The sequence below is a fragment of the Pogona vitticeps genome, chromosome 5 (assembly GCF_051106095.1).
Source record: "Pogona vitticeps strain Pit_001003342236 chromosome 5, PviZW2.1, whole genome shotgun sequence".
NCBI classification, from domain to species: Eukaryota; Metazoa; Chordata; class Lepidosauria; order Squamata; family Agamidae; genus Pogona; species Pogona vitticeps.
Window position 1 is genome coordinate 34107422 of NC_135787.1, and position 24681 is coordinate 34132102.

The 24681-nt window shown below is 39.1% G+C and overlaps 2 protein-coding genes across 6 annotated transcripts in view; one reads left to right on the forward strand and one right to left on the reverse strand.

The window, feature by feature from the left end:
• The window catches only part of SCLT1 (sodium channel and clathrin linker 1), a 46578-nt gene extending 31464 nt beyond the window's left edge, over positions 1–15114 (reverse strand). The window contains exons 1-7 of one of the 4 annotated variants that reach the window (XM_078376715.1): positions 15002–15112; positions 12478–12538; positions 7915–7967; positions 5916–5988; positions 5537–5592; positions 1902–2037; positions 1160–1282 (exon numbers count right to left, since the gene is read on the reverse strand). In XM_078376715.1, coding sequence (XP_078232841.1) covers positions 1160–1282; positions 1902–2037; positions 5537–5592; positions 5916–5988; positions 7915–7961 — 435 coding nt within the window. In that variant the 5' untranslated portion in view covers positions 7962–7967; positions 12478–12538; positions 15002–15112. Of the gene's footprint in view, positions 1–1159; positions 1283–1901; positions 2038–5536; positions 5593–5915; positions 5989–7914; positions 7968–9689; positions 10196–12477; positions 12539–15001 lie in introns of those variants that run through there. The other 3 variants (XM_078376714.1, XM_078376716.1, XM_078376713.1) reach the window with 3 other exon arrangements.
• An 80-nt stretch (positions 15115–15194) lies between these two features.
• Positions 15195–24174, forward strand: C5H4orf33 (chromosome 5 C4orf33 homolog). Of its 2 annotated transcripts, XM_020781538.3 has the most exons (7): positions 15195–15447; positions 18868–19048; positions 20289–20349; positions 21526–21577; positions 21662–21861; positions 23682–23803; positions 24046–24174. In XM_020781538.3, the coding sequence occupies exons 2-6, from the start codon at positions 18868–18870 to the stop codon at positions 23776–23778; spliced, it is 591 nt and encodes a 196-aa protein (XP_020637197.3). In that variant the 5' UTR covers positions 15195–15447; the 3' UTR covers positions 23779–23803; positions 24046–24174. The 2 variants fall into 2 exon arrangements, with proteins under 2 accessions (XP_020637197.3, XP_020637196.3); XM_020781537.3 differs by lacking the exon at positions 24046–24174 and having other exon boundaries at positions 23682–23851.
• The last annotated feature ends 507 nt before the right edge of the window (positions 24175–24681 follow it).

Sequence of the window (24681 nt, forward strand, 5' to 3'; positions counted from 1 at the left end):
TGTCCTGAATTCTTTGACAGTCAGCCAAATGTTTCAAATGAAATACACAAACAACATGCATTAATAATGGCATGTCATACAGCCCCTATTGTGTGCGCACACATGGACACAAACATGTGAGAGAAACAAAGACATCCAGAAACATATTGCTCAAAATAGATGGCAGACTTAGCTGTGCTTATTTATGTGCACAGGCGCACAGAACTCCCATTAAAACCAACAGCTCTTAGGGGTTTTCTGAATATATGAAAGCATAGATTAAGGCAGTGGCAGGTTGGCTTGCAAATGAAGATGGGCTTCAAAACAGGATTTTTAAATGCATAACAACTGTATCCATTTTCTGATATGTTTCTTGGCATTTTGACAATCTTCTAAATTTTGGAAACAATCTTAGATGACTAGGGAAAGAGTTTTAGGTGTTGGTGTTACCTACCATAAGATTACCAGTTTTGCCTGGATAAGAAACTGTTTTGTTCACCCTCCCCAATGTTCTTTTCCTATTCTTTATCTCTTCCGATCTCCCACATCCACTACTTGTCTTTCTTACTAATTTTTCTCCTCCAGCTCCTGATGCTTTTTTGGCCTTTCGCTATCTCTACTCTCTCCACCAAAACCAAATATAGGAGGAATTCTCCATTACTTTCTCTAAACTGTTTGAAGAGTTCTGATCCCGCTGAGGGAAGCAGCATGTGGCGTCTTCTAGAGGTCCTGTGAAGAGCTGAATCTCTCGGGCTTGCCCCAGCCTTGGGTGTAGTGTAATTAAGTGTATCTTGTGTCTGCACATAGTACTGCAAGACTGCATACAGATTATACTAAACAAAAGCCCATTAACTATTTTAAAACAAAAGGTTAAAATCCATCTGCTAGTCCCTACTCAAATATACTTGTCAAGTCAAAGTCAGCTGTTACACAGCCGTCCCATTCATTTGGTGGATCAACTTTAGATCGGATCAATGGTGGAATTTAGTTCTGAATAAGCCTTGCAGAGCCTTTCAAATCCCACGGCCCCCATGCCTATGCCAAGCTTCAGGTTTCAGTGTCTTCCAGCTATGTTCTACCAGTTATGCTGAGGGCAATGAAAGATACAGAGGACACACTTTTATGAGCACAGATTTTAACTACATCTTAACATACAAAAAAGAGTAAGAAAGGAAATTACTTTTTGTTTTCGACCTTCAACAATATGTATCTGTGCCTCTGTCATGCGCTCCTGGTATTTATGCTGAAGCCGCTCCAATTCAAGTGAGACTGTCTGCCAAAGTTCCAGTACATGTTCCTTTTCCTAATTTTTTTTAAAGTAGAAAATAAAACATTAAAACAGGGACAGTGCACAAGAAAAACCTTCCTTTTTTATTTATACATCAGAAGACTGAAAGCAAAAGACAGTTTTGCATTATGAAAATGTAACAACATCGTTCTTATCTCACAAAGTAAAATTGCTTTACTCATTATTCACAAGTTTTCAATATAGGTAAGTAGCAGGGATAAAGTCTTCATGACTGCCATCACTGTATTTACATCCATATTCATGTATGTTAACAACAATCTAATATCTTAATGAACATCAATGGTTCCTTCTAGTGTTCTGCGCAGTGAGAAGCAAAATTTATTGTTCACATTTATTATAGATGCACGTATCACGAGGATGCAAGTCCCGGAATTAAAATTAAGCCTTATCTAATATTAGTTGCAACTAAAGTAGAACTACTCTCACTGGAATTAACACTGGATCTAGCAATTCAAATAGTAAACACTGTTAGTATATGTTTCTTTTCAGTGAAAAGAAGGCTAGGTTTGAAGACAGATGCTTTATACCTGCAACAGAGTCAAAGAACCATGAGTGCCAGTCTTAACTGCAGAAGACAAATCAACACAGAAGAATTTTTTTTGCATCCACTTACTTTATTTGCTAATTGCAACTGTTCTTGGAGATTTTTCATAAGATTTTCATCTATGTATGCACCATCTCCTGAAGTGGAACCAGATGGCAGAGCCTCTAACTGCTTTTCAATAGCCTCTTTTAATTCTTCATGCAATCTGGGCAACAAGGAAACAAACATTTAGCTTCTTTTAAAACAGCAATAAAAATTCCTTTGTACTCGAAAGGAATTATCTATTGGAAACAGACCCCTGTTCAAGCCATCTTAACTAATTGTTGAGGTTACAAACACAGGGATGCTTTTGAAGAAAAAACACATTTACTGTTTTAAGAGCATATGAATTATGGAAGGCATTTATGATCATATGATCACAGAAGAGAAATGTGGCATTTTTCTGCAGAACGCACTTGCTTCTTACAATGTCAACTGCCTAACTCAAAGATGCACTGGCTATAGTAGATTTGGGATGGGCAATATGCCTCTCATGTCTGCACAACTGCCCTTCTTTTAGCACAGCTCCTTTCTATTGGCTGATTGCAGAGATCTTTCTTCTGTCACTTTCACTAAAAGTCCTTTCAAGCCATTGCTGCTTTCTGCCAGTAAAACAGCATCATCTATATATCTTAAATTATTGATCTTTGTTCCACCAATTTTCACTCCTCCTTCAACTGAATCTAGTTTGGCTTTCCGCATATGTTCTGCGTACAGATTGAACAAACAACAGGATAAAATGCACACTTGTCTGACAACTTTGCCTACAGGAAATCATTTTGTACTAACAGTAGCTTCTTCTTCACAATACAGGCTATACATCAAACCAATCAAGTGCTTACCTACACCCATTTCTTTCAGAACAATCCATAGTATCTCATTATCCACATAGTCAAAGGATTTGCTGTAGTCCATAAAGCACAGACTATCTTCTTCTGTAATTCTTTGGCATGCTCCAGTAGCCAGCAGATATTTCCAGTATAAAGGTAAGAGTAATCCTAGGTAATTTCCAACATCCCTAAACTTCAGTATAGCTTCAGATGGCCTAGTGTTAGCTCAGCTGTAGCTCATGCACTATGGTTAGTAAGAAGAACAGCCCTATTCTGCAGCTAATGGTTAAACTACACACAACATCAAATATGCAGTGTAAGGTGAATTAGATATACAGGGGAGTACACCTCTGATATTGCATGGCTTGTTAAAACAGAATTCTGCAAGCCATTACTGATAGGAGGAGGCACTCCGTATAAAAAGTTCTAACTTCTGAAGGGGTTCTTCAATTAGGAAGAGTGATACTATACAATATTGGCTTATTCCATGTCAAATTTGGAGAAAGTTCGGCAGGTACTTCTGAAATTCTAATTTCTGGGGGCGGGGGTTCCCAAAGAAAATATCTTGGAAAGGGGAGACAAAAGGAGAGAACACGGTGAGAATTAATCATGGCAACTGCTTTGTGTCTGAGTCACAAGTAGTTAAACACACAAAAAAGAGTCAGCTTCTGGAATTTTCCTTTGTTTGGTGTCTCTGAAAGATAGCGAGCATAAGAGGGGATTCTGAAGACCATATTGACTGTTGAAATTGGTGTTGTCAATAAACTGGCTGGCTTTTGCTTTCCTGGCAACACAGGTGTGATATTAAAATGTATTGTTTGGCCATTTCCTGGTATTTTGAATAACAAACACAGTAACAGTAACCCACAGTTATAAACCAGAGGAGTTGTATTTATTTAAAAGACTGGATACTTCCTTTATAGCATGTGGAGTACAAATCTCAATTACTGCCATTTTTAACCAAATCACACCTACAGATCCAGCAGCAAAAAGAAGGAAAAGACTCATCTGCAATTTCTGCAAGGCCCCTAAATTTATGTAAATGAAATGGGGCGTGAAGTTCAAACCTGCTTATGCTCAGTGCTCATGTGTATCACAGTGTGGATTTTGAGCTAACAGATCCACCACTGACATGGTATTCTCCCTCAGACAGTTGGAGGAAAAATGTAGGGAACGACAACAGCCACTCTTTGTGGCCTTCATAGATGTCACATAGGCCTTTGATTCGGTTAGCAGGAAGTAAAAATCTAGACTCACAAAGAGAGTATGGCTTAATAAGAAGCTGACTGCATATACCAAGATCCAGGTCTATAGATCCTGTATCCTAAGCACACTGTACTGCAGGGAGTCCTGGACCCTTTGTGCATGGCAGGAGAGGAAGCTGAACACATTCCATATGCGCTGTCTCCGACACATCTTTGGCAGGACAAAGTTCCAAATAGAGTAGTCCCAGAACGAGCTGGAATTTTTAGCATGTATACATTACTGAAGCAGCAATGTCTACATTGGCTTGGGCATGTTGTGAGAATGGCTGATGCTTGGATTCCAAAAGATCTCCTGTATGGAGAATTAGCATAGGCAAATCGCCCCAGAGGGAGACCACAGCTGTGATACCAGGATATCTACAAGCGGGATCTGAAGGCCTTAGGAATGGACCTCAACATTTGGGAAATCTTGACATCTGAGCGTTCAGCCTGGAGGCAGGCGGTGCATCATGGCCTCTCCCAATTTGAAGAGACCCTTGTACAGCAGGCTGAGTCAAAGAGGCAGTCCCATAAGCAGCAAAATCAGGGAGCTGGACAGGGGATCTATTGTATTTGTCTTCAGTGTGGAAGGGATTGTCACTCTTGAATTGGCCTTCTCAGAAACAGTAGATGCTGTTCCAAGTCCTTTTATTTATGTTTTATTTTTTCCAAGAACAACAATATGCATTTATTCAATTATCATCATTTATTTTATTTATTATTATTAATTTATTCCTGTTGTCCTTCCCCTTCTTTAAATGTACCTGGTGCCACTTCCTTCAGGGGTGCCCCCGCTGCTGCCAGCAGGTGCCACGGTGGTGGCTTGGGTTCCTCCAGTGGTGGTACCTGGGCTCAGGCTCCCATTGGGGCTGGCGGGCGCTGGGTTTGTTTTGAGGGAAACAACGGCAGCAGTGAAAGGGTGTGGAAGGGGGCGGGGTCCAAAGCCAGCGAGCCCAATTGAGCAAAGGAGGGTAGCAGCTGCTTCAACACATGGCCCTGCCAGCAGCACCGAAGAGGGAGCTGAACAAGAGGAGGGTTAAAAGAGTTATGGTAGGCGAAAGAGGAGAGGGAGGAAATAAAGGCAGGGCGGGGGCCTGGCTGGTGGGGGCTGGAGCTCCAAAATCGCCTCTCCATTTCCAAACTTGTGCTTTGTTAGACTTGTCTGGGCACACGCTGGAGGGGGGGAAGCACGCACACTGCAGAGGTGCGAGCCCCAAGAACCGTTGGGAACTTAGGAGCCAAGGAGCAAGTTCCTGGTGGCACGCAGCTCCTTCCTCGCTGGCTGCCCAGCCTCTCTGTGAGCCAGGGAAGTGGGAGAGGAGGGGAAGAAATTTTAAGTCTTTCTTGAGGGCTTAGGAGGATCACAGTGAGTCCCTGGCGGAGGGCAGGGTTTAACTTAACTAGGGCTTATTCTCCAAAAAGCCTGGGCACAAACATATAGATGTGTACATATAAGATTTTATGCTAAACACGAAAAACCATTAAGTGGACGTGCAAACTCTGTTGGAAAAAATCTCATATTTGATTATAGCCTTTTTGTTTGTTTTCATTGATTAAAAATATTGAAGAAATGTGCCGTCACTGAATCTACCTTTCGTTCTCCTTGATGACCTGTTCAAGCTTTATTCTCATTTCCTTCATCTGCATCTAAAGAAAAATAAAACAAGACTGAAAGGCATTTGGTTTTGAAGAAGTGACAGAATATATACAATAACACTTAATATGCTACAAGAACCACTCATATACCTGGATACCAGTGCAAACACTGATAATTAAATAGGACAGTATTCTTTTTCAGCACAATATTTCTAATATTTCAGTTAAAACAACAGAACATAGGATAAGAGTTATTAAAGTTAGCAATATTCTTATTACTGTATATTCAGCTCTGCATGTCACTAACTTCTAAATGTTATTGCAATGAAGTTTATGTTACACAGCAAAGGTTTTTTTTCCTGATTATTTCATACCTGACAGTATTTCAGCTGTCCATTCATTTCCTCCAAATGTTTATCATATTCAGCAACTAGCGGAAATGCTAAACTAGAGTGGATATAAAAAACATATAAGATGATTAATTATATTGACTGAACATATAGGTCACAAACTGTTTTAAATAATATTTCTCCCCCAATAATGTTTTGAGGAGGGAAAGGGGGCCTAAATCCAATTGGCAGTCCTAGTTACAGTAGACTCCGAGAATCAATGTATATCTTGTTAGTTAGCAATTGCTTCCATTGTTTCCATTTGAGGCGGAAGATTGGATTTAAGCAGAGAAAACAATATTCAAGTACTAGCGAAATTTCCACAGATTACATGGCTGTGTGTGGAACCATCTGCTACTAGAGATACACATGAACCTCAGTTGGGAGGTTTGTGCCAGTTCCTTCACACAGCACCACAGGTGCTGCACATTCCTTTCCCCCACCTTCCTGGCCAATGACCATCTCACTAGTCAGAGCATGCTCCTCTCCTCCTCCTGTTTGGATGTTTGACCAGTCCATGGCAGGAGCATGGGTTTGTCTGTCCTGCCTCCTTGTCTGAGTGGGCGACCAGCCAAGGAGGCGGGGCAGGGAAGCCTGTGCTCCTGCCAGATATCAGTTGAACAGCCAAAGAGGAGGAGAGGAGTGTGCACCAGCTGGTGAGTGGGGGATCCACCCGGGGAGGCTGATTTACAGAACAAACAGTATGAAGTCAAAAGACAATCTTCTAACATCAGCATCATAAATTAAGCAACAGCTACATATAATTAAGAGATAGTGGTACAGTAGGACCCCCATATCCATGGGGATCCGTTCCAATTCCCCCTATTGATGCTGGAAAATATGGAGTATAACGAACACTATTTTACTAGTGAATGCTATACATATCCTATTTCCCCAAAACTAAGACCTAACCTGAAAATAAGACCTAGTATGATTTTTCAGGATGCTTGTAATGCATCCACAATGGCATAAAACCTTCAAACTTCCGTAATAAAAAATAGGGACGACTGTTCTGATGAAATTTTGGAATGCACAGAATAAACAAGCACAAAAATACGTTGTTTATTCTATAGTTACTGCTTTCAAAGGAATAACAGACTCCCAGTCCTCCCTTTCTTAAATTACCTGCCCAAAAGTGAAAAGGTGGTTGACAGTATGACACATAATATGAAACTCCACACTTCTTTGAGAAATCGTATGCTAAGATAAGGGAGTGGTTGTACTGTTCCTGGCTAATTGCAAAAAGGGAATTTTTGGGGGGGAAGGAAGATTGCCTATAAATGGCAGGACCCATTTAAAACACTGATATTTCTACTCCTGTAAAAAGGCTTTGGGGGGGGAATATAAAGTTACTTCCAGTTGATTTGACAACGTTATTGTATCTTATACACTCTGGTTTGCAATGGTTTCCGTTTCTGCCATTTTTAAGGCATACATTATTTGTGCTTTTTCCCCCCAGTGAAGTGTCACAGTTTCATCAAACACAGCCAACAATATCTCTAAAAGGAACTAAGGGGGAGGAAGAGAAAGCAAATGACTCAGGTTTGCCCACAGACGTAGTTATATGTAAGAATAGCTCATTTCTATCTACCTGATCAAAATCAAAGCTATGATTTCATGGGTCTGCCTGAATAAATCTAGATGCAATCCATTGAATTTTTTGGCCAAATGTTTACCAGTATTACAGTTTGATCCTAAATATGTTTACTCAAAAGCATGTTCCATCAAATTTAACTAGATCTGCCTGTTATTACTATTAGAATGGTAGACAGTGCCACACAGTTAATGAAACTTAATAACATTGCTATTTGCACAGCATAATAAATTTAAATAAAGATTCACTTTATGAGAGAAACAGTAACTTTTTTTATTTACTGAAAAATGTTCAAACACAAACATGTCATTATAAGTAGCTAATTGAGAAAAACACACACTAGAAATCTAAATATTACATTTAATGGTAATGGCAAATAAGCATCTTTACCTCTGATCTGTCAGCCAGGACTCCATTGCATTATCAACTTCAGACATATTTTTCTGAAACAAAGTAATTTATTTTTTAAAGTATTATGTTTTTGCATGGAGAGACGAAAATACAGTTTTGGCTGATATTTTGAAAATTTATTAACTTAAACAATTTATTTCATATACAGGTATGATTATTTGCTCAAACATATGCTCCATTATAGTTCTCTATTTACACTAAAAAAATCTGTTATTTCAGTTCATTTGGATATCTTTTGGAGCGTGCGCACACACACTTTATTTAAATCTCTTCATAGAAAGGTACAGTACTAAATTGGAGATACTGGCAGCAGGAAACAATCTACAATGTATCAAAATGATTAATTTCTTATTGTTTGGGACAGTACAAAGATTGATGTCATAATCATTTAGCAATCATTTGAAATTAGAATGAAATGATCACAATTTTGCAAGTGCAAGATAAAATTTAGTGTTCCAAATATTCTCTGGCAGAACTAGTGTTGTATTGAAAATGTATCCCAGAAGAATTTCAAGCAGTCTCATTCCATCTGACAGAAAAGAAACTTCCTTTGAGATGAATGTCCAGAGAGGAAAACATTCAGAAAAATCCTCATGAATGAATTTCAGGACTCTTGAGCTTACATTGTTCAAGAGATGGGCATGGGTGTGATACGTCCAGTCTTTCACTCAACAATTATCTCTGTGATAGCCTTCCCCACACTCTACTAAAGCCCAAGACAAGACATAAGGTTACTCCTTGTGTACAGCTTTTTCATATCAAGAAGACTCAGCAGTGAACAAAGCTACAGAGTGATGTTGAGATGTAAAAAAAAAAAGAGAGAAAAGTTCCTTTGGTCAACTTGCACTGTTATGATAAGCTCAAAAATAGACCAAACCAAATTTTCAACATTCCTGTGAATAAGAAACAAAAAATAAGCCTCCTTCATAGAAAAAGAATTGGGAGGGAGGAATGGGGGCAACAAATTCTGGCACGGGTCCGGTTTCACCTTTTTGCTAGAGCTGGACACAACACTGCTCTCTTTGATACTCACACCAGGGCACACAGCCAATAAGCTGAATTATTAGGATCTATGGCACAGACAAAATAAATCTACAATGTGACACTTTAGAGGCCCTGTGGAAAGTGCTGAACTCTGAACACTGGCAATGGACCCAATTCAACATTTTTCATAAGGAACATTTTCCTGAAACATTTCAGTACATTTTCCTTGTTTCCCAAGGAACAGAAGGCACTATGCAAAATTTTCTTCAAAATTCCTCCAGCATTACTAATCGGTTGCCTCCCCACCACTATCCTCACTATGGTCTACAGTGACACCTGAAATAAGTCATTGTAGAGAAAGCAAAACAGTTGCTCTTGTTCCCACTTGCTGTGGCAGGTCAAAAAGCAAAAATCCTTTAAAAGAACAGAACTGTACTGGACCAATAACAACAGTGCACACCACTTCTGACAACTTGTTGGAGAATCTCCTCTTGGAAAACTCTGACAAACGTTCCCAACACATTGAAGCTTAAACCAGACAAGCCAGAGGTGTTCCTGGATAATCAAAAGGCAGACCGGGGAATACAGACACAACCTCTGCTGATCGTGACCCTGAAGATTCAGGTTCATAGCTTAAGTGTATTTCTGGATGCCCTCTCAGCCTAGGTGCCGTTCTCAGCAGTTGCCAGAAGTGTGTTTGCACAATTAAATCTTATATGCCAATGGCACTTATTTCTAGAGAAGTCTGATTTGGCTATGGTTACACATACCTTGATTACCTCCCATTTGTGCTCATGTGGAGTTGTCTCTGAAGATGGTCTGGGAACGTCAAGCAGTGCAAAATGCTACAGCCAAACTACTGACTGGGGCTGGCTACTAGGATCATGTGAACCTCTTCCCTCATCACAACAGCTTCATTGGCTGCTGGTTTGTTTCTGGGTCCTAGTCAAAGTGCTGCTCATGATCAAACCTCGACAGCATCTTAAAAAGCAGAAACATCACCTTGCCGACAAAGGTCCACATAGTCAAAGCTATGGTTTTCCCTGTAGTGATGTACGGAAGTTGAGAGCCAGACCATAAAGAAAGCTGACCGCCGAAGAAATGATGCTTTTGAATTGTGGTGCTGGAGGAGACTCCTGAGAGTCCCCTGGACTGCAAAGAGAACAAACCTATCCATTCTGAAGGAAATAAACCCTGAGTGCTCACTGGAAGGACAGATCCTGAAGCTGAAGCGCCAATACTGTACTTTGGCCATCTCACGAGAAGAGAAGACTCCCTGGAAAAGACCCTGATGTTAGGAAAATGTGAAGGCAAGAGGAGAAGGGGACGACAGAGGACAAGATGGTTGGACAGTGTCATCGAAGCTACCAACATGAATTTGACCAAACTCCAGGAGGCAGTGGAAGACAGGAGGATCTGGCGTGCTCTGGGCCATGGGGTCACAAAGAGTTGGACACGACAAACAACAACAATTAAAATCTGTCTTTATACCTTTTAAACAGTGTTTTATAGCCTTAAATTCAAACCTGCTTTTAAAATTAATTACTGGTTTTAAACTTCTGTATGCTGTCTTGGTTCCCTAAGTGGGGAGAACTATAATAAATAATAACTGTGTGCCATCCAGTCAATTGACTTATAGTGACCGTTTTCAGAGTTTTTGAGATACACAGTAGTCAGAAGTGGTTTATCATTCCCTTCTTCTGGGGCACCTTGGGACTGTGCAGCTTGCCCACGGACGCACAGGCTAGGCCCTAGAGGCATAGTGGGGAATTCAGGACAACCTCATACCTAAGAGATTGTATCCAGACTCAATCTTCCCAACACACAGTACTTCAAATTTATCAGTATAATCTCCAAACTGTTTCCTCCCTTAATTGTTGATGACCCAAGCCTCTGAATGACATCTATCAGTATTTCTACATAGACAATGAAACGCAGTCAGGAACAGACAGAACCCTGCAGGACCACAAAGGCTGAAATTGTGATTTCTAAGCTTATTCATCCTTTCAAATTTATTTTTATTCCCCTCAGATGAAATGACACAAATTCGCATTAAAAGTATACAAAAGTACAACATGCAGTCAACATTCCTTCTAAGTTTCTATCCTGCTGCGTGGGAGGCTCACTCTGTGTGGGGTGGGTGGGTGGGGCTTCATTTGAAATGGAAAGTAAACAAACTGGCTGCCAGCTGCCTGTGCGCAACCCTGATGGAGCTCTGGGTAAGTGCGCGTGCATGCAGCTTAGAGGGAACATTGGAAGCAGTTGCTTTTTAAATACAGTTACTAACACTGTGGATCTGACAACTATGCTGTTTAAGTGGATAATAAAAAAACTAAGCTGATGCAGGAATATATGCATCACAAAGTAAAATGAGTGACATAATACAAGGCATACTGCAATTTTTATTACAGGGGGCCTCATGTCTTTTCTGGGTTTTTTAAAAAGGAATATGAAAGCTACTCTGTAAGCTTATGATATAAAGCATTAACTTCTGAAAATATGTAAAGCAACACAAACCTTTATAAAACTATATATGGACTTACTTTACTCTCTTGGAAACTTGGCATCTGTTGCCAGTTGTGAAAAAATTAAAGACTTGGAAAATATGAAATATGCAAAGCAGCTTATGAACTCTGCCATGGTTTAAAGGGCATGAGACCTGGCATCATAAAACAAGCAGTTAAATGATAAATTGAAGATTCACAACTCCCACTTCCCTTTCGGAATTTCAAAGGAGAAACCAAAAAAAAAAAAAAAAAAAAAAAGTAACTAAGGCTTCTACACTTGACTTTTGAATCTCTAAAGCCTTGACTATAAAATGACCCCCCTGGGAGAACTCAACTTCCCTCAAAGACCTATGAAGATTAAGCTGCAGGTCCAAGAAGCTGCCTTTCATCAAACTCTTGTATCAGGATTTTTTTCCTACAAGGTGATCAAAGAGGATTAAAAGCAATCAAGAACCCCCCCCCCAATTAATGATATAAAGCAGGGATCTTCAAATGTTTTAAACAGGGGGCAGTTCAGACTGTTGGGGGGGCATACTATATTTTGAAAAAAACATGAACAAAAAGATCAAGTTTTTTAAAAAAAGGACCCAGATCCTTTTTTTTTAACTTGATGGGGTGAATTTTTTTCCTTTTAAATGAAAAGTTATTTTAAATTAATGATTATAATGTTAATAAGTTATTAAATGGAGGATGGAATTTTATTTTGATGGCTAAATTGGGTTTAAAAACAAGAATGTACAACCTTTTTTGCTGTCTAAAACTGAAATACATTAAATTTTAAAAAGCTATAGAAAGGCTTAATTTCGGATGCTATAATAAAGGATGTACAAATACAGATTGGCTAGAAAATCCTATTCAGCTGGGCAGTGATGAAACTGTGTGCTAAATAGAGGAAAACCTATTTATATATAAACCAAAAATCATTGGGGGAGAAGTTCTATTGATCAAATGTGAGTCAATGAGGCAGTGGTGCAGCCCATGCAGACTCTGTATTGCAGTTACACAGCTGCAGGAAGGTGAGAGCCCCCTATTCTCCCCTAAACACATTTACCTGCTGTTCTCTTCTGTCTTCTTCTTTCCTTCTCCTCACAGGCAGCAGCAGGGGTGACACTCTGAGGAGGAAAGCATGCGGGATGTCAGCGTTATAACCCCACAAGCTTTTCTCCTCTGATGGCTGCGGAAGAGTTGCATGAGAAAGAGATTCTCCTTCTCGCATAAGCAACCACTATAATCAAAATGATCAGCTGCCGGACCAGATAAAGACAAGGTGGGCCGGATGTGACCCACAAGCTATAGTTTGAGGACCCCTGATATAAAGGGAACTTTGAAAAGTGATTTTTTTTGGTCTCTCTCTTGGTCCCCTACAGAAGGGCGAGTCCAAGCAAGGTTTCCCCCCTTGCTGACTTGTGAGGAGAACTTTGTGAACCTGTGAAAGTGTGTCGGGTTTTAGTCTCACAGAGGAAAGCTCAGAAATACCCATCTCTCTGCTAAGATAGCACCCTCAGTTGTGTGGTTTTTTAAAAATTAAATATCTCTCCTCTTGCCAGAAGGCACTGAGGCTTCTATGGAATCCTTTTCATTGTTGCGAAGCAATTAGGGACTGCAGTAGGGGGAAAAGTGTTCAATTATCTAAATTCACTGCTGCAGGCAGCAGTGATTTGAAGTAATTAAAGACTCCCTCTTCCCATTCCATGTCTCCCAACTACTTCCCAGTAGTGAAACTGATTCCACAGGAGTCTCATGACATTTGAGGGAGAAACCGGAAATGTTATTTTCTTTTAGAAATGCCTTCATATTATAACGTGCACTAATATTTCTGCCATTGGGTGCACTCTAGTTAGGACTAACAACTGGTTTTAGCCAAAACTTATCAGCAAGAAGTGCAGAGAAGCCTTTCCCCTTAAGGTTTAGTTTCATGTTGTGCCAAAACCCTGGAATATAACTTGTCTCAAAAGCTACAATCATGCTACATCAAACATAAAACTACTACAGACATCAGCAACGCATCAGCACTTCATTGAAAGATTAATGCTGAAATTACTCCTTCTTATGGAGTTGGTGAATAAATTCTTAACACAGCTGTGAGATATAGTCCATAAAGTGTAAGCAGGCTTATGTTCCACTGAATCAAAAGAATCTGAGATTCAATCAGCTCTGTTCAGCATGCAGATTACTATTCCAGCTGCTAATTACAGGAGTACATATGACCCAATACACTAGTCTGAAAGCATTGCCCACACTCGGTGAAAACAACATGCTTCTAGCCCACTTTCTAAAAACAATGGCCGAAACCCTGGGTCTCAGTGGAAATCCCAACTAGAATAAGCCAATGGAATCAATGGAGATTTGATTATTCTATTCCTGAGGATTCAGTGGGCCTTACTATTTAGGCTAAACCAGAGGATTTCAGCTACTGAATATGAACACTAGAAAACAATGGCTGACTGCCTCTGATCTCTGCACTGCCTTGGACCCTTTTTTAGAAGAGAAACAGTGTAAAAATAATTTACCTTGTCTCATTTCCACAATATACAGCTGAAGCAGAGGACTCTGTCTTTTGGCTCTCTCTGGTGTAACTGACAGTGATCAACAAAAGGGCATGGAGCCATTCTGACATAATCACTGTTGTCTCTCAACAGTGCTGGAGTCTATATACTTATTAAAATTATATCCTGCCTTTCTGTCAAAAAATCGTGGTGGTGGTGGTGATGGCTTGTATGTACACAAGTACACCCTGCTTATAAACTATCACATAGTATCAGAATTCTGTAATACCTTAATTAGTATTACAACATTCTCTTCCAAAGAATAAGGAGTTCAGATCTTCCTAATTCCATTTGCTTTCCACGGACACCTCCTTGGAAGTCTAACTAAAGGTCAATACAAAAACCCCAAAAATAAATAAGTAAGCAAGCAAATAAATATTGTGATCCCATGCCAGCTTAATTGGGACTGACTCTAGCTCAACTCTATTTAAAATTGGAATGAGGTCTTATTTCTGAGGCAAATCTGCATAGAACTGGATTGCAAATCTAGGAACTGGCAAGGTTTACTTTGGTCTGCCCAACAGATGCAATTCCGGGTGTGGTGGACAGAGGGAAGGACTAAGACTATAGAAATCCGGGTTCGAATCCCCACTCAGCCTTGGCAACTGGCTGGGTGGGTGGAACTGGCAAAAGGACTCCTTAAATATCTCACTTACCTTGAAAGCCCTATTCAGTTCCAACCTGATGGCACAAAACACAAACCTACAGACACTCAATGGGATTACTTAAAAGTAAGCGACCACCGAACAAAGGAAGAGATTAGAATCTTTAATGCAGAGAGCGACGGCTACAGAATATCGTTTCTCCTCTGCACCTCAACAACGGGGCGAAAGAAAAACAACCTCTCATAGTCTCTCCGTGTTCCCGAAAGGCAGACCCTTCAAAGCCAACCGGACGCACGCGTGACGCAAAAACTCGCCAGCTAACCTGGACGCCGCTTCTGGCATCACCTGAGTGACGTCACCGCCCTCTCCGCCCAATCAACCGCTCCCCTCCCACCCACGGACCCCAAGAGCCCGGACAACTTACCCCCCCACACGGCCGACTCCTTTCACCACCAACTTCGCCGTTAAGGAAAAAGGCAGGGCTGAGCGCCCGACGGACTGTCGACAACCGCCAATCGAATTGTTGGCGGCTAAGGGGAGGACTTCTTTGATTGGTTCAAAGTATCACGTGCCCGCGTCCTTCCTTTTTTTTTTTTTTTTGGTCCGCCTTCAAGTTGAATGAAGGCGTTGCTGCGAAAGAGTAACGTGGGCTGGGAAACGGAAGTGGTGCATGTTTGTTAATGCGCGCATTTGTGGCTCGTTCACGGATAGGGAGTAGGAAGACTTTCCAGGAAGGTACATTTGTTCGTCTGTGGCAGCAAAAATAAGAGCTTTCTTCCCCTTTTGAAAGTAACAAGGTTTGGTTGGCAAGTGGTTTCGTGGAGGGAGCCCACTTGTTCAGACAGAGGGGATACAGGATTGAAGCTACAGGTCAGTAACTCGAAGGATAGTTGACTTCATTAATTCATTCATTAATTTTTTAAAATTAATTATTTTATTTTTATATGGCTTATTTGACCGATGGTCACTCTGGGCAGTTGACAAGGATGGCGATAAAATTAAAATATAACATATTCAAAATGCAATTAAATTTAAGTTAAATTCATTTACTGGTAAGTGGGCTTGCGTTTACTAGGGTGTTTAAACCAGTCAGCTGTGTGGGACTCTGACCAGGGCTGGTAACACAATTGTCATTTTTTGCATTCCATCTGTTTCATTTATAGAGCCAGTGTCCCTAAAAGTTTGTGACTGAAGTACTGTATTGGTACTTGACCAAGGGAGCTATGTCCAGGAAAGCTCAGGTCAAATTGAACTCGTTCGTCTTAAAACTACCAGAGAACAGGAAAGGTAGCTAGCTGTTTAGGCTGCTTTCCTATGCTTGCTTGCTTGCTTGCTTGCTTGCTTGCTTGCTTGTTTATTTATTTATTTATTTATTTATTTATTTATTTATTTATTTATTTATTACCCTGCTTATCTAGTCATTTCGACCACTCTAGGCAGCTTACAATATACCTGGTATAAACACCATTGCATTCAGTGGGAATTCCTTTTGAGTAGACATATATGGGGGATAAAGTGGTGCCACAAAGCTAGCTTTTTGCCCCCCTAAGATTCTGAGATTGCCCTGTTTTATGATTGGGGGTGGTGGCAAAACATTGGCAGGCATTTAGGAGACCTTGTACCACATATGACCCACTAGATGTTGTTGGACTACAACTCCCAGCATTCTTATTATGAATTTTGCTTATCAGGTGTGTATTCTGCTTATTTAATGGGCTGATATCTTTCATATACTATTTGATATTAAGTGTTGGCATTGAAAATGAACATGGTTATCACATGTCTAATTGAGTAAAAGCGTAGATATAATATTTCAGACAGTTGAAGAAATATAAGACTCTGTTGAGTTAAATGCAAAGAGGACTTTAAAGCAGAGATAAGTAAAGTGAAACCGTTGAAATATTGTTATCCTGAAACCTCCATTAGCCATGTCCCATATAGACTATGGTGGAGAATGCGGGGAGCTGTAGACCAACAACATCTAGTGGGTCTATATATGGTATAAGGTCTCCTAAAACAGACTCCCCTTTGGGACACTACACACAATACCTTAGCTTTTGCTATATTCACATGCATAGGAGTGATGTCTTCCTGATTTAAAGACACCCCCCCACTTCTCTCTAGAAAATTTTCTCTCCTTTGTAAACAGTCACTCGGCAACCAAAACATTTTGACATACAACTGTTAAAGATACTGTATAGGGTTCCTTTCTCAGGGGCGAGACTGGTAATTTTACTATGCATAAGGCTTTTAAAAAATATATTAGAAATAAAAGAAAATTTGCTTTTTATACCAGCACCAACAAATTGGGGGTGCCTAACTGCATATTGTGACAAACCCCTGTTGGATGTTTAATTCCAGGGGTGTGGAGCCACGACCAAGAAAGTTTGGTTTCGGGTGTTGACTCTTTTGGTCTGCCTTGGTGTTATTTTTTTTAATCTCTTGGACTGCAAAGAGCAGGCAGGACAGGTAACTGTTTTATAGCAGAGATGCTCTGACAGGTATTGAGGTCCTAAACTGTTCAAGACCTTCGTAACTTTTGCATGTCAGTAGTGTCACTGATGTACTTTCCAAAATTCATATTAATGACATTAATATGAATTGTATACATGGTGCTTCACAAGCAGTAAGAGAATGAATAACCCAAAATCTTTTGGCACTTGAAAAGCTAAGAGCCATATTAGACAAAGCAGTCAACATGTTATTGGAAATGGAGTTTCCTTAAGAGGAAAAGTCTTCTGTTTATTGTCACACAAGCTTTGGTGTAGAAATACCCCTCCCCACTTTCCTAGAGCTTTTGGATTATATGCCAAGTTCAAGCTGCTATCTTCCTGATTTTGATACTCATAAGGTATCTTGCTTTAGTTCTCCTTGTAGACCTACAGGGGAGTCTGGTAATAGACTCTAAAATTGAAATGGCTTCTCTGATTCAGGGGTTTGCAATCTGTGTAACACAACACAACCTGCCCAGATATGGGAGTATAAGGCAGACAAGAAAGTGGTATTGGGCATGTGCAGAATTGTTTCAGGAATGTTTCTCGAAAGCTAGTGCAGGCTACAAAACAAAGGTGTGTTCTGTGGTACATTAAGTGTGCAAGAAGATTGCTATGTTGTCTACTACTTTGAGCATCTGAGTGTAATTTGAGCATCTAACTACATGAAGGATATTAACAACTAGATTTCTAAGACTTGTCAAAAAGGAAATTTGGTCTTTAACACATTAGAACACAATTTTACACCCTACAAATATCATGCATGTTTTAGGTAATCATTGGGTTATTCAGTGATCCAGCACAAATATTGCTCTACAAATCTGTTTTCTGATACATATAGGATGGTAGTTGATGCATATATTTGTTAAAGTTAATCCTGTGATCACTGTAGACACCCTGTGGTGAAAACAGGCAAAAAACCAGGTTGAAAGACCAGAAAAAGAATGGTGTTCCACATGGGATTGAATTGTCATTCATTGTGTCAGGAATACATGTTAATTAATGAAAGTTCCAGTAGTACATCTGTCTGCATGACTCTATATGAGTAATGTTATGCATGTCTGGGCTAGACATGTTGTAGAATGCTACAACATTTGAGAATCAGTTGAATAATGGGTTTGATAATCAATTTAATTTGTTTTTATTTCCACTGTTGCTTTCTCTATTATTGTTTGACTGTTTTTCATATTCTCTTAACCGCCCAGAATAGTGCATCACACTAATAATGAGTCAGTTTATAAATTGATAAAATAAATAAATGCAAAAAGTTTAGATCAGTTGTGGCACTGTATAGGCAAAATAGTTTTTCTTAAGCTTGTCAATTTCCTTCATAGTCAATTACTGCTTTTCTATATGGGCAGCTTTTGTGGGGATTCATATTTTCAAATAACAAAACTAGCAATAACATAAACGAATATATGTCTTCATATAAACTGGGTAGGTGAATACATCTTGTTCATTTTGTTAAAGTTTGTTAAATCATGCTATTGTCTTGGTAAGTATAACATCCGACAAATTGAAATCCTCAATTTCCTCGTAATTGTCCAGATAGGCGAGATATAAATAGAATAAATAAAAATAAATAAATAAATAAACTTTTAATCAAATATTTATATTACAAATTTAACAGAAAACAAACGGTACTTAAAGCAATCATATGCCACTGAAATGGGCCTTGTGAAAAGAAACAGCAACAGAATTCAGCAAAGATATTGACAATACTGTATACACATTTAATTTGACAACATGTATTAGTTTTTAGATACAGTTATAATAATCAGTTTCATTCCATGTTTAGATGGAGTTTAAAATTGAAAATACGTGGAACAACTTTCCAGTATCTCATGATCCAGTAATGATCAAGCTGACACCAGAAAATGCTGGAATATTGATGGAAGTGAATGCTCCATTTTTTAATGATCCTCCTGCTCCTCCTGGTGAACCAGGAAGACCATTCAATGGTCTGTGGGACTATGAGGGTAAGTTAGCGTTCTATTGCAAGCTTATATTTTTCAAATTCTGATAGCAACTCTTGCGTAGACTTGATATTCTTTGTCTAAGAGTAACACCCTCCTTTTAAAGATACCAGCCATCCTCACATGTTGTCTTCCATGACACCATTCTGCGGTAACTTTCTTCCCCCAGTTTTCTGCATTGTTAATTCAACTATCCTGCTCTATTACAAAATGGTGGAATATAAAATTATTGTATTATCAAAAAGTTCTAACATTGGTGTTTTCAAAAACTTATTTATTGATTCAGTTAACTTTCTAGGGGAGAACCTGGAAAGCAAGCTTATGTATGAGCTCTAAGGTGGCCTGTTTTATCTATTGCTATATTGTGAATATGTGTTTTAAAAGCTTTAAATGAAATGTGTATTTAGTAGTTGGGCATAATTTCTCTGTCCTTTTTGCTCCTCAAACTATGAAGAATTTGTATTCATACCTTGTAGTTGCCTAAGTGAAGAAATAATCCTACAGAAGCCATTCATATTTTATTCATACTATTATTTTTTATCTGTGTCTGTTGATTCCTAATGCATTCTTGCGTAGCAACAAGATTTCTGAATAGCCTTTTATACATATGGATGTCATTAACTTTGTTTTCCCACAAGGATCATGGAGGTAATGACATTTCTAGGATTTTAATCCACTTCTAGGAGTTCATGGCATCAGTTTCTTGTATTTAAGGTCTTTCTCCTTGGTCAGTTCTGTTCAGTTTTACCTATACAGGCCTCTGATAAAGAGCCCTAAGCTACACTTACCTGACTGACAGATAATACCAGTTTGAGAAATTGCTATTTCCTAAAGCTGTTTTCTGCCTTTTCTAGAGAGAAGAACCGATCTATTATTTCCTGTCTCTTCCCCCTTTCTCTTCCTCATAAGCCCCCCTTTTTCCTATTGGTTTTAAAACAAGTAATCTCAAATAGTTGACAAGTGCTTCAAAAGCGTTTTAAAATACATCTAGGATGAACTGCTTAAAAACTAAAAAAATAATTTTTCTTTGCAGTGTTGTACATAATAACTTAATGGTAATACTTGTTGAGTTCAGTGGGACTTACTGCCAGATAAGGGAGTACAGGATTGCAGCAAAATTATGCAGTGTTATATATACCACAGAATACAACCCATTGAACTTGGTGAGCTTTCCTGTAAGCATTTGGAATATAATAAATATGAATTAAAATAAAATAAGCAGTCATGGCTTCTGGTTTTTTAGTTGTAGAAGCATTCTTCTTGAATGACCAAACTCAGCAATACTTAGAAGTGGAGCTCTGTCCGTAAGTAAATATTTCAAAACCTTTTAGAAATGTTATCAACTTATCCAATGCACTCCTATTGCTTGAATAGTTGGTTTGTAAACTTGTTGCTGACCAAACTCTGGGAGGCAGTGGAAGACAGGAGGGCCTGGCGTGCTCTGGTCCATGAGGTCACGAAGAGTCAGACACGATTTAACAACTAAAAACCAACAACAACCTTGTTGTTGGAGATTGCTAGAATTCTAAGTTGTCTTGCCTTTGTGTCTAGAAAACCTAATTTTTGCTACACTTCTGTAAGAGGATTTGATCCTACGTCTGTTTCCAAGGCACTTAAGCAACAGCTATGAAGGTCGTGTGGATAGGCAAGCAAAGCAAAATAATGTAGTGCCTAATATGTTGTTATTTTCATGACATAATTAGAAAAGTTGCGAATAGTAGAGTTGTGGGCAGGGATAGATTCTTCAGTGGCAATGTCATCTGTATACCTTTTTGCTTCATTTGGGCTTCCTTAGCAAGAGGAACATCTAAGCAACAGGCCCCTAGTATTCCCTGGTAGATGTCCTTCCAGGTACCAACTAGACCCGAAATTGCTTAGCTTTTCAAATTAGATGAGATCTCTTTATTTGGGGAGGTGGGTATTAGAAGAAGCTGTAGAAAATGAAACTGCTTTTAAGCAAGTGTATTAAAGTTCTATACTGAATCTGGGAATATCACACATGCTATTGTATATTGTGGTTGCAGTAGCAACAGAAGAATATTTATACACAGAAATGGTACAGTCTGTGTAGAGTCCAAGAGTGGATAAAAGCTTGGGACTTGTGGTAGTGTGTGTTTTTATTGTTGACATTTGGAGAGGCAAGATTGCAAAGGCATCCAAACCCAGGGTTTTGAGTGGCATAATTTTCATTAGCCCTCCAACCTGCAATTAGGATGAAGGCTAATGAAAATAATGCATCATTATTAATGCATTTAGAATAAGTGTGTGTGTATTTATAGACAGAAAAGGAAATAAGGTGTGTTATGTGGACACAGGCTGCTATGTAATGGAGAAAATTTAGTCAAGACCTGTATTTCCGTTTCATCACACTAGTTGCATAGCTGATTAATGTTTCAAATTATGTATTCATTTTTTTAATGGAACATGTGAGAATGTTATAGTGAATGTATTTCTGAAATGACTGTAACATGTGTTCATAGGCATGGGCAGCATCTTGTATTGTTGCTTTCTGGCAGACGGAAAGTATGTAAAGTAAGTGGATTATATAAATCTTTCCCCAGATTCATGATTTATTTTGGACTGGCATAAGTATATCTATTTGTCTTCTTCATACAGCAAGAGCTTCCTCTAATGTTTGAAGTATCAAGAACACATGCAAAATGGACAGGCAAAGCCCATCTCCCGTGGAACTATTTTCCACCATCCATTGACAAATTTAATGCATTTGCAATTCATGGATCAGGTGTGGATAGAACATATGAAGCCCTTTATCCTGTAGATCACAACAAGATTGGTGAAGAACAGAAACCTGATTTGTAAGTATTTTTCCTGGTAGTCATTTTTTGTTATATCAACTAAAAAGTTGGCATGAAATAGAATATGTTATTATGCTTTGCTGTTTGTAAAATTAGGAAGCAAATGTGACTCAGGAGAATCTGGACCATAATCTAAATTAATGTAATGCTGCTTATTACATTAAAGCTTTACCAAAATACTTTTTAATCTGCTTAAACCAGTTTGTTATGAAATATATCAGCTCATTCAGATAATTTAAAAGCGAAAACAACAACGCTTTTACAGATATTTTTATGTCACATACTCTACTTTGCTAAGGATTTCAAAATATATCCTTTGGAATTTAACTGGGTCCAACAAAAAGTGTGTAAACCTCTTGCATTAGTAGTTTATTTTGAAGAGAAGCAATTGAAATGTCCTTTATACGTATGTATCATTGCTGTAAAAGTGCCCTGAAGAAGGATGTTGTCCAAAATGTTCAAGGCCTGTATATGTCCTTTTTAGCATCTTCAATTTATTGCACTCGTTGTTGTGCTACTACCACATCTTGACAGTCCAAGAAAACTATGGTATTCTATGCCACAAAGCTTGAGTGTGCCAGAAGGGTATGGGGAAAATCAGTTTTACTTTTCTGTCCTCTGTTATTTTGAGTATTTTCTGGGGACCAGAGTCAATTGTGGTGCTCCATAGTTCCTGTTAGATGGGAGTACCTGCTAGCATGTATGCATTGCCAAATTCTCATAGTCTACACACTTGTCAATGCACACCAGACATTTGTGCAGCTCAAGACACGTTATTTAATTTGCATGGAAGTATTTGCAATTCTGGATGAAGATGCTACCCTGTCTACTTTCCCTTTCTGATTTTTTGAAAAATGGATTTATGCAGTTTTGAAACCACTGGAGCATTGGAACCTAATTTGCTGACAAAAAAGAACTCAACAGAAACTTAGAAAGATGACTGAAATTTAATCTTAATGTAGTGCAACGTGCCATATATGCAACTGAGGCACACATCCTGCAGTTTTACAGATTTCACTTACACTATGGGTCTCAGTGACTAGTCTTTATTCTCAGCCTAGAACCGTGATTCCCAACTTTGGCTAATCAAGGTATTCCTGGATTGCAGTTCCCAGAAGCCTTCATTACTAGTTGTGCTGGACACTTGTGTTTCCCCAGGTTGGGATCCATTGATCTAGAATAACAGTTTGGTCAACACTATCTGAACATAGTGCTTGTTTTGAGATATTATACTGCTTCTTATACTACATAGGCTGAAACCTGGTAGGAAGTTGCAACTAGACTAGGCGCATTGAATCAGAGATGACTTGTTGAATCGGTATTCATGTAAGTTTCATTGATTATCTAAGTAAAGGTAAAGGTTCCCCTTGACAATTTTTGTCCAGTCGTGTTCGACTCTAGGGGGCGGTGCTCATCCCCGTTTCCAACCCATAGAGCCAGCGTTTTTGTCTGAAGACAATCTTCCGTGGTCACATGGCCAGTGTGACTTAGACACGGAACACTGTTGCCTTCCCACCGAGGTGGTCCCTATTTATCTACTCGCATTTGCATGCTTTAGAACCGCTAGGTTGGCGGGAGCTGGGACAAGCAACGGGCGCTCGCTCCGTCACATGGATTCGATCTTACGACTGCTTGGTCTTCTGACCCTGTAGCACAGGCTTCTGCGGTTTAGCCCGCAGCACCACCACGTCCCTTTGATTATCTAATACAGTAATTTTTTAGCTTTCAATTTCTGTTATTATAATTCAGAAAAAATGTAAAGAAATTGAAGGTATAGAAGTTTATGACCTATTTTGTTCTTTGCATCTTTTCTCTTGCAGCCACCGCCTGGAATATTTTAAAAGCTTCAATCTGAAACTGCTAATGGGTGAAGATTGGAAGCAGCCTGGATCAGACTTGTGGCCATTATGCAAATAGACCAATTAAATAACAAGAACAAGAGGTAGACTAATAGCTTAAAGGAGATTTTTAAACATAGATGATTTTCAAAGAATTGAAAGACTTGTAAGCATATAACAGAGTAAGCAGACTCTTGGCATATGAGCAGAATTCAAGTAGCTGTCACAGTTATGCTTATGCAATATGAGTCACACATCTATAATTATTTATGTATATGAAAATGTCTGTCATCATTGGTATCTTTTTACTTCCTCAGCTGTGTCTTTCATTTTTGCTGATTTATAGGCTGATCATAATCAGTGTTATTCAGAAGGAAGTCAAAGGAAGGGCGTAAGTACATGCATACAGAGTCCTTTGCGACTTCCAAGTAAGTATACATGTATTGCGGCCTTTCTTGCAGGCACTAAGGAAAACAGTCAGTAAAAAACACTATTTTCTTGTTGCTTGGTCTTAGCTGGTTGGTATATATTGACTAGATCCAAAGGAATTTGAATCATAAAGCCATATAGTTTGGGCCAGAGTATATGAAAAAACCTGTGCTTCCACTTGAAGTCTTAAGGATCCATAGCAAAATTTCTACTCCTCATGTCCTGGCCTTCAGAGATAATGTTATGCTTTATGTCGTCACAACACGTGTGTGAACTTATACATGTTGGGAGTATACACACCTAAAAGGGATCTTTGAGCCATGACAGTAGTACGTACATCATAATGCCAGCTGGGTTAACGAAATCACATTTACACAACTGTTCAACAGGGATTTGGACACAGAAGAATTAAAAATATATAGTGATCTTATTAGAGCAGCAGAGATTATGATAGAGCTGCATAAATTGGAAACAATCAGGATAACTAAAATTGTAGATTTAATGTACCACTCAACTGTTTGCTTGATGTTAGTTCACTGTTGAGTTCCACAGA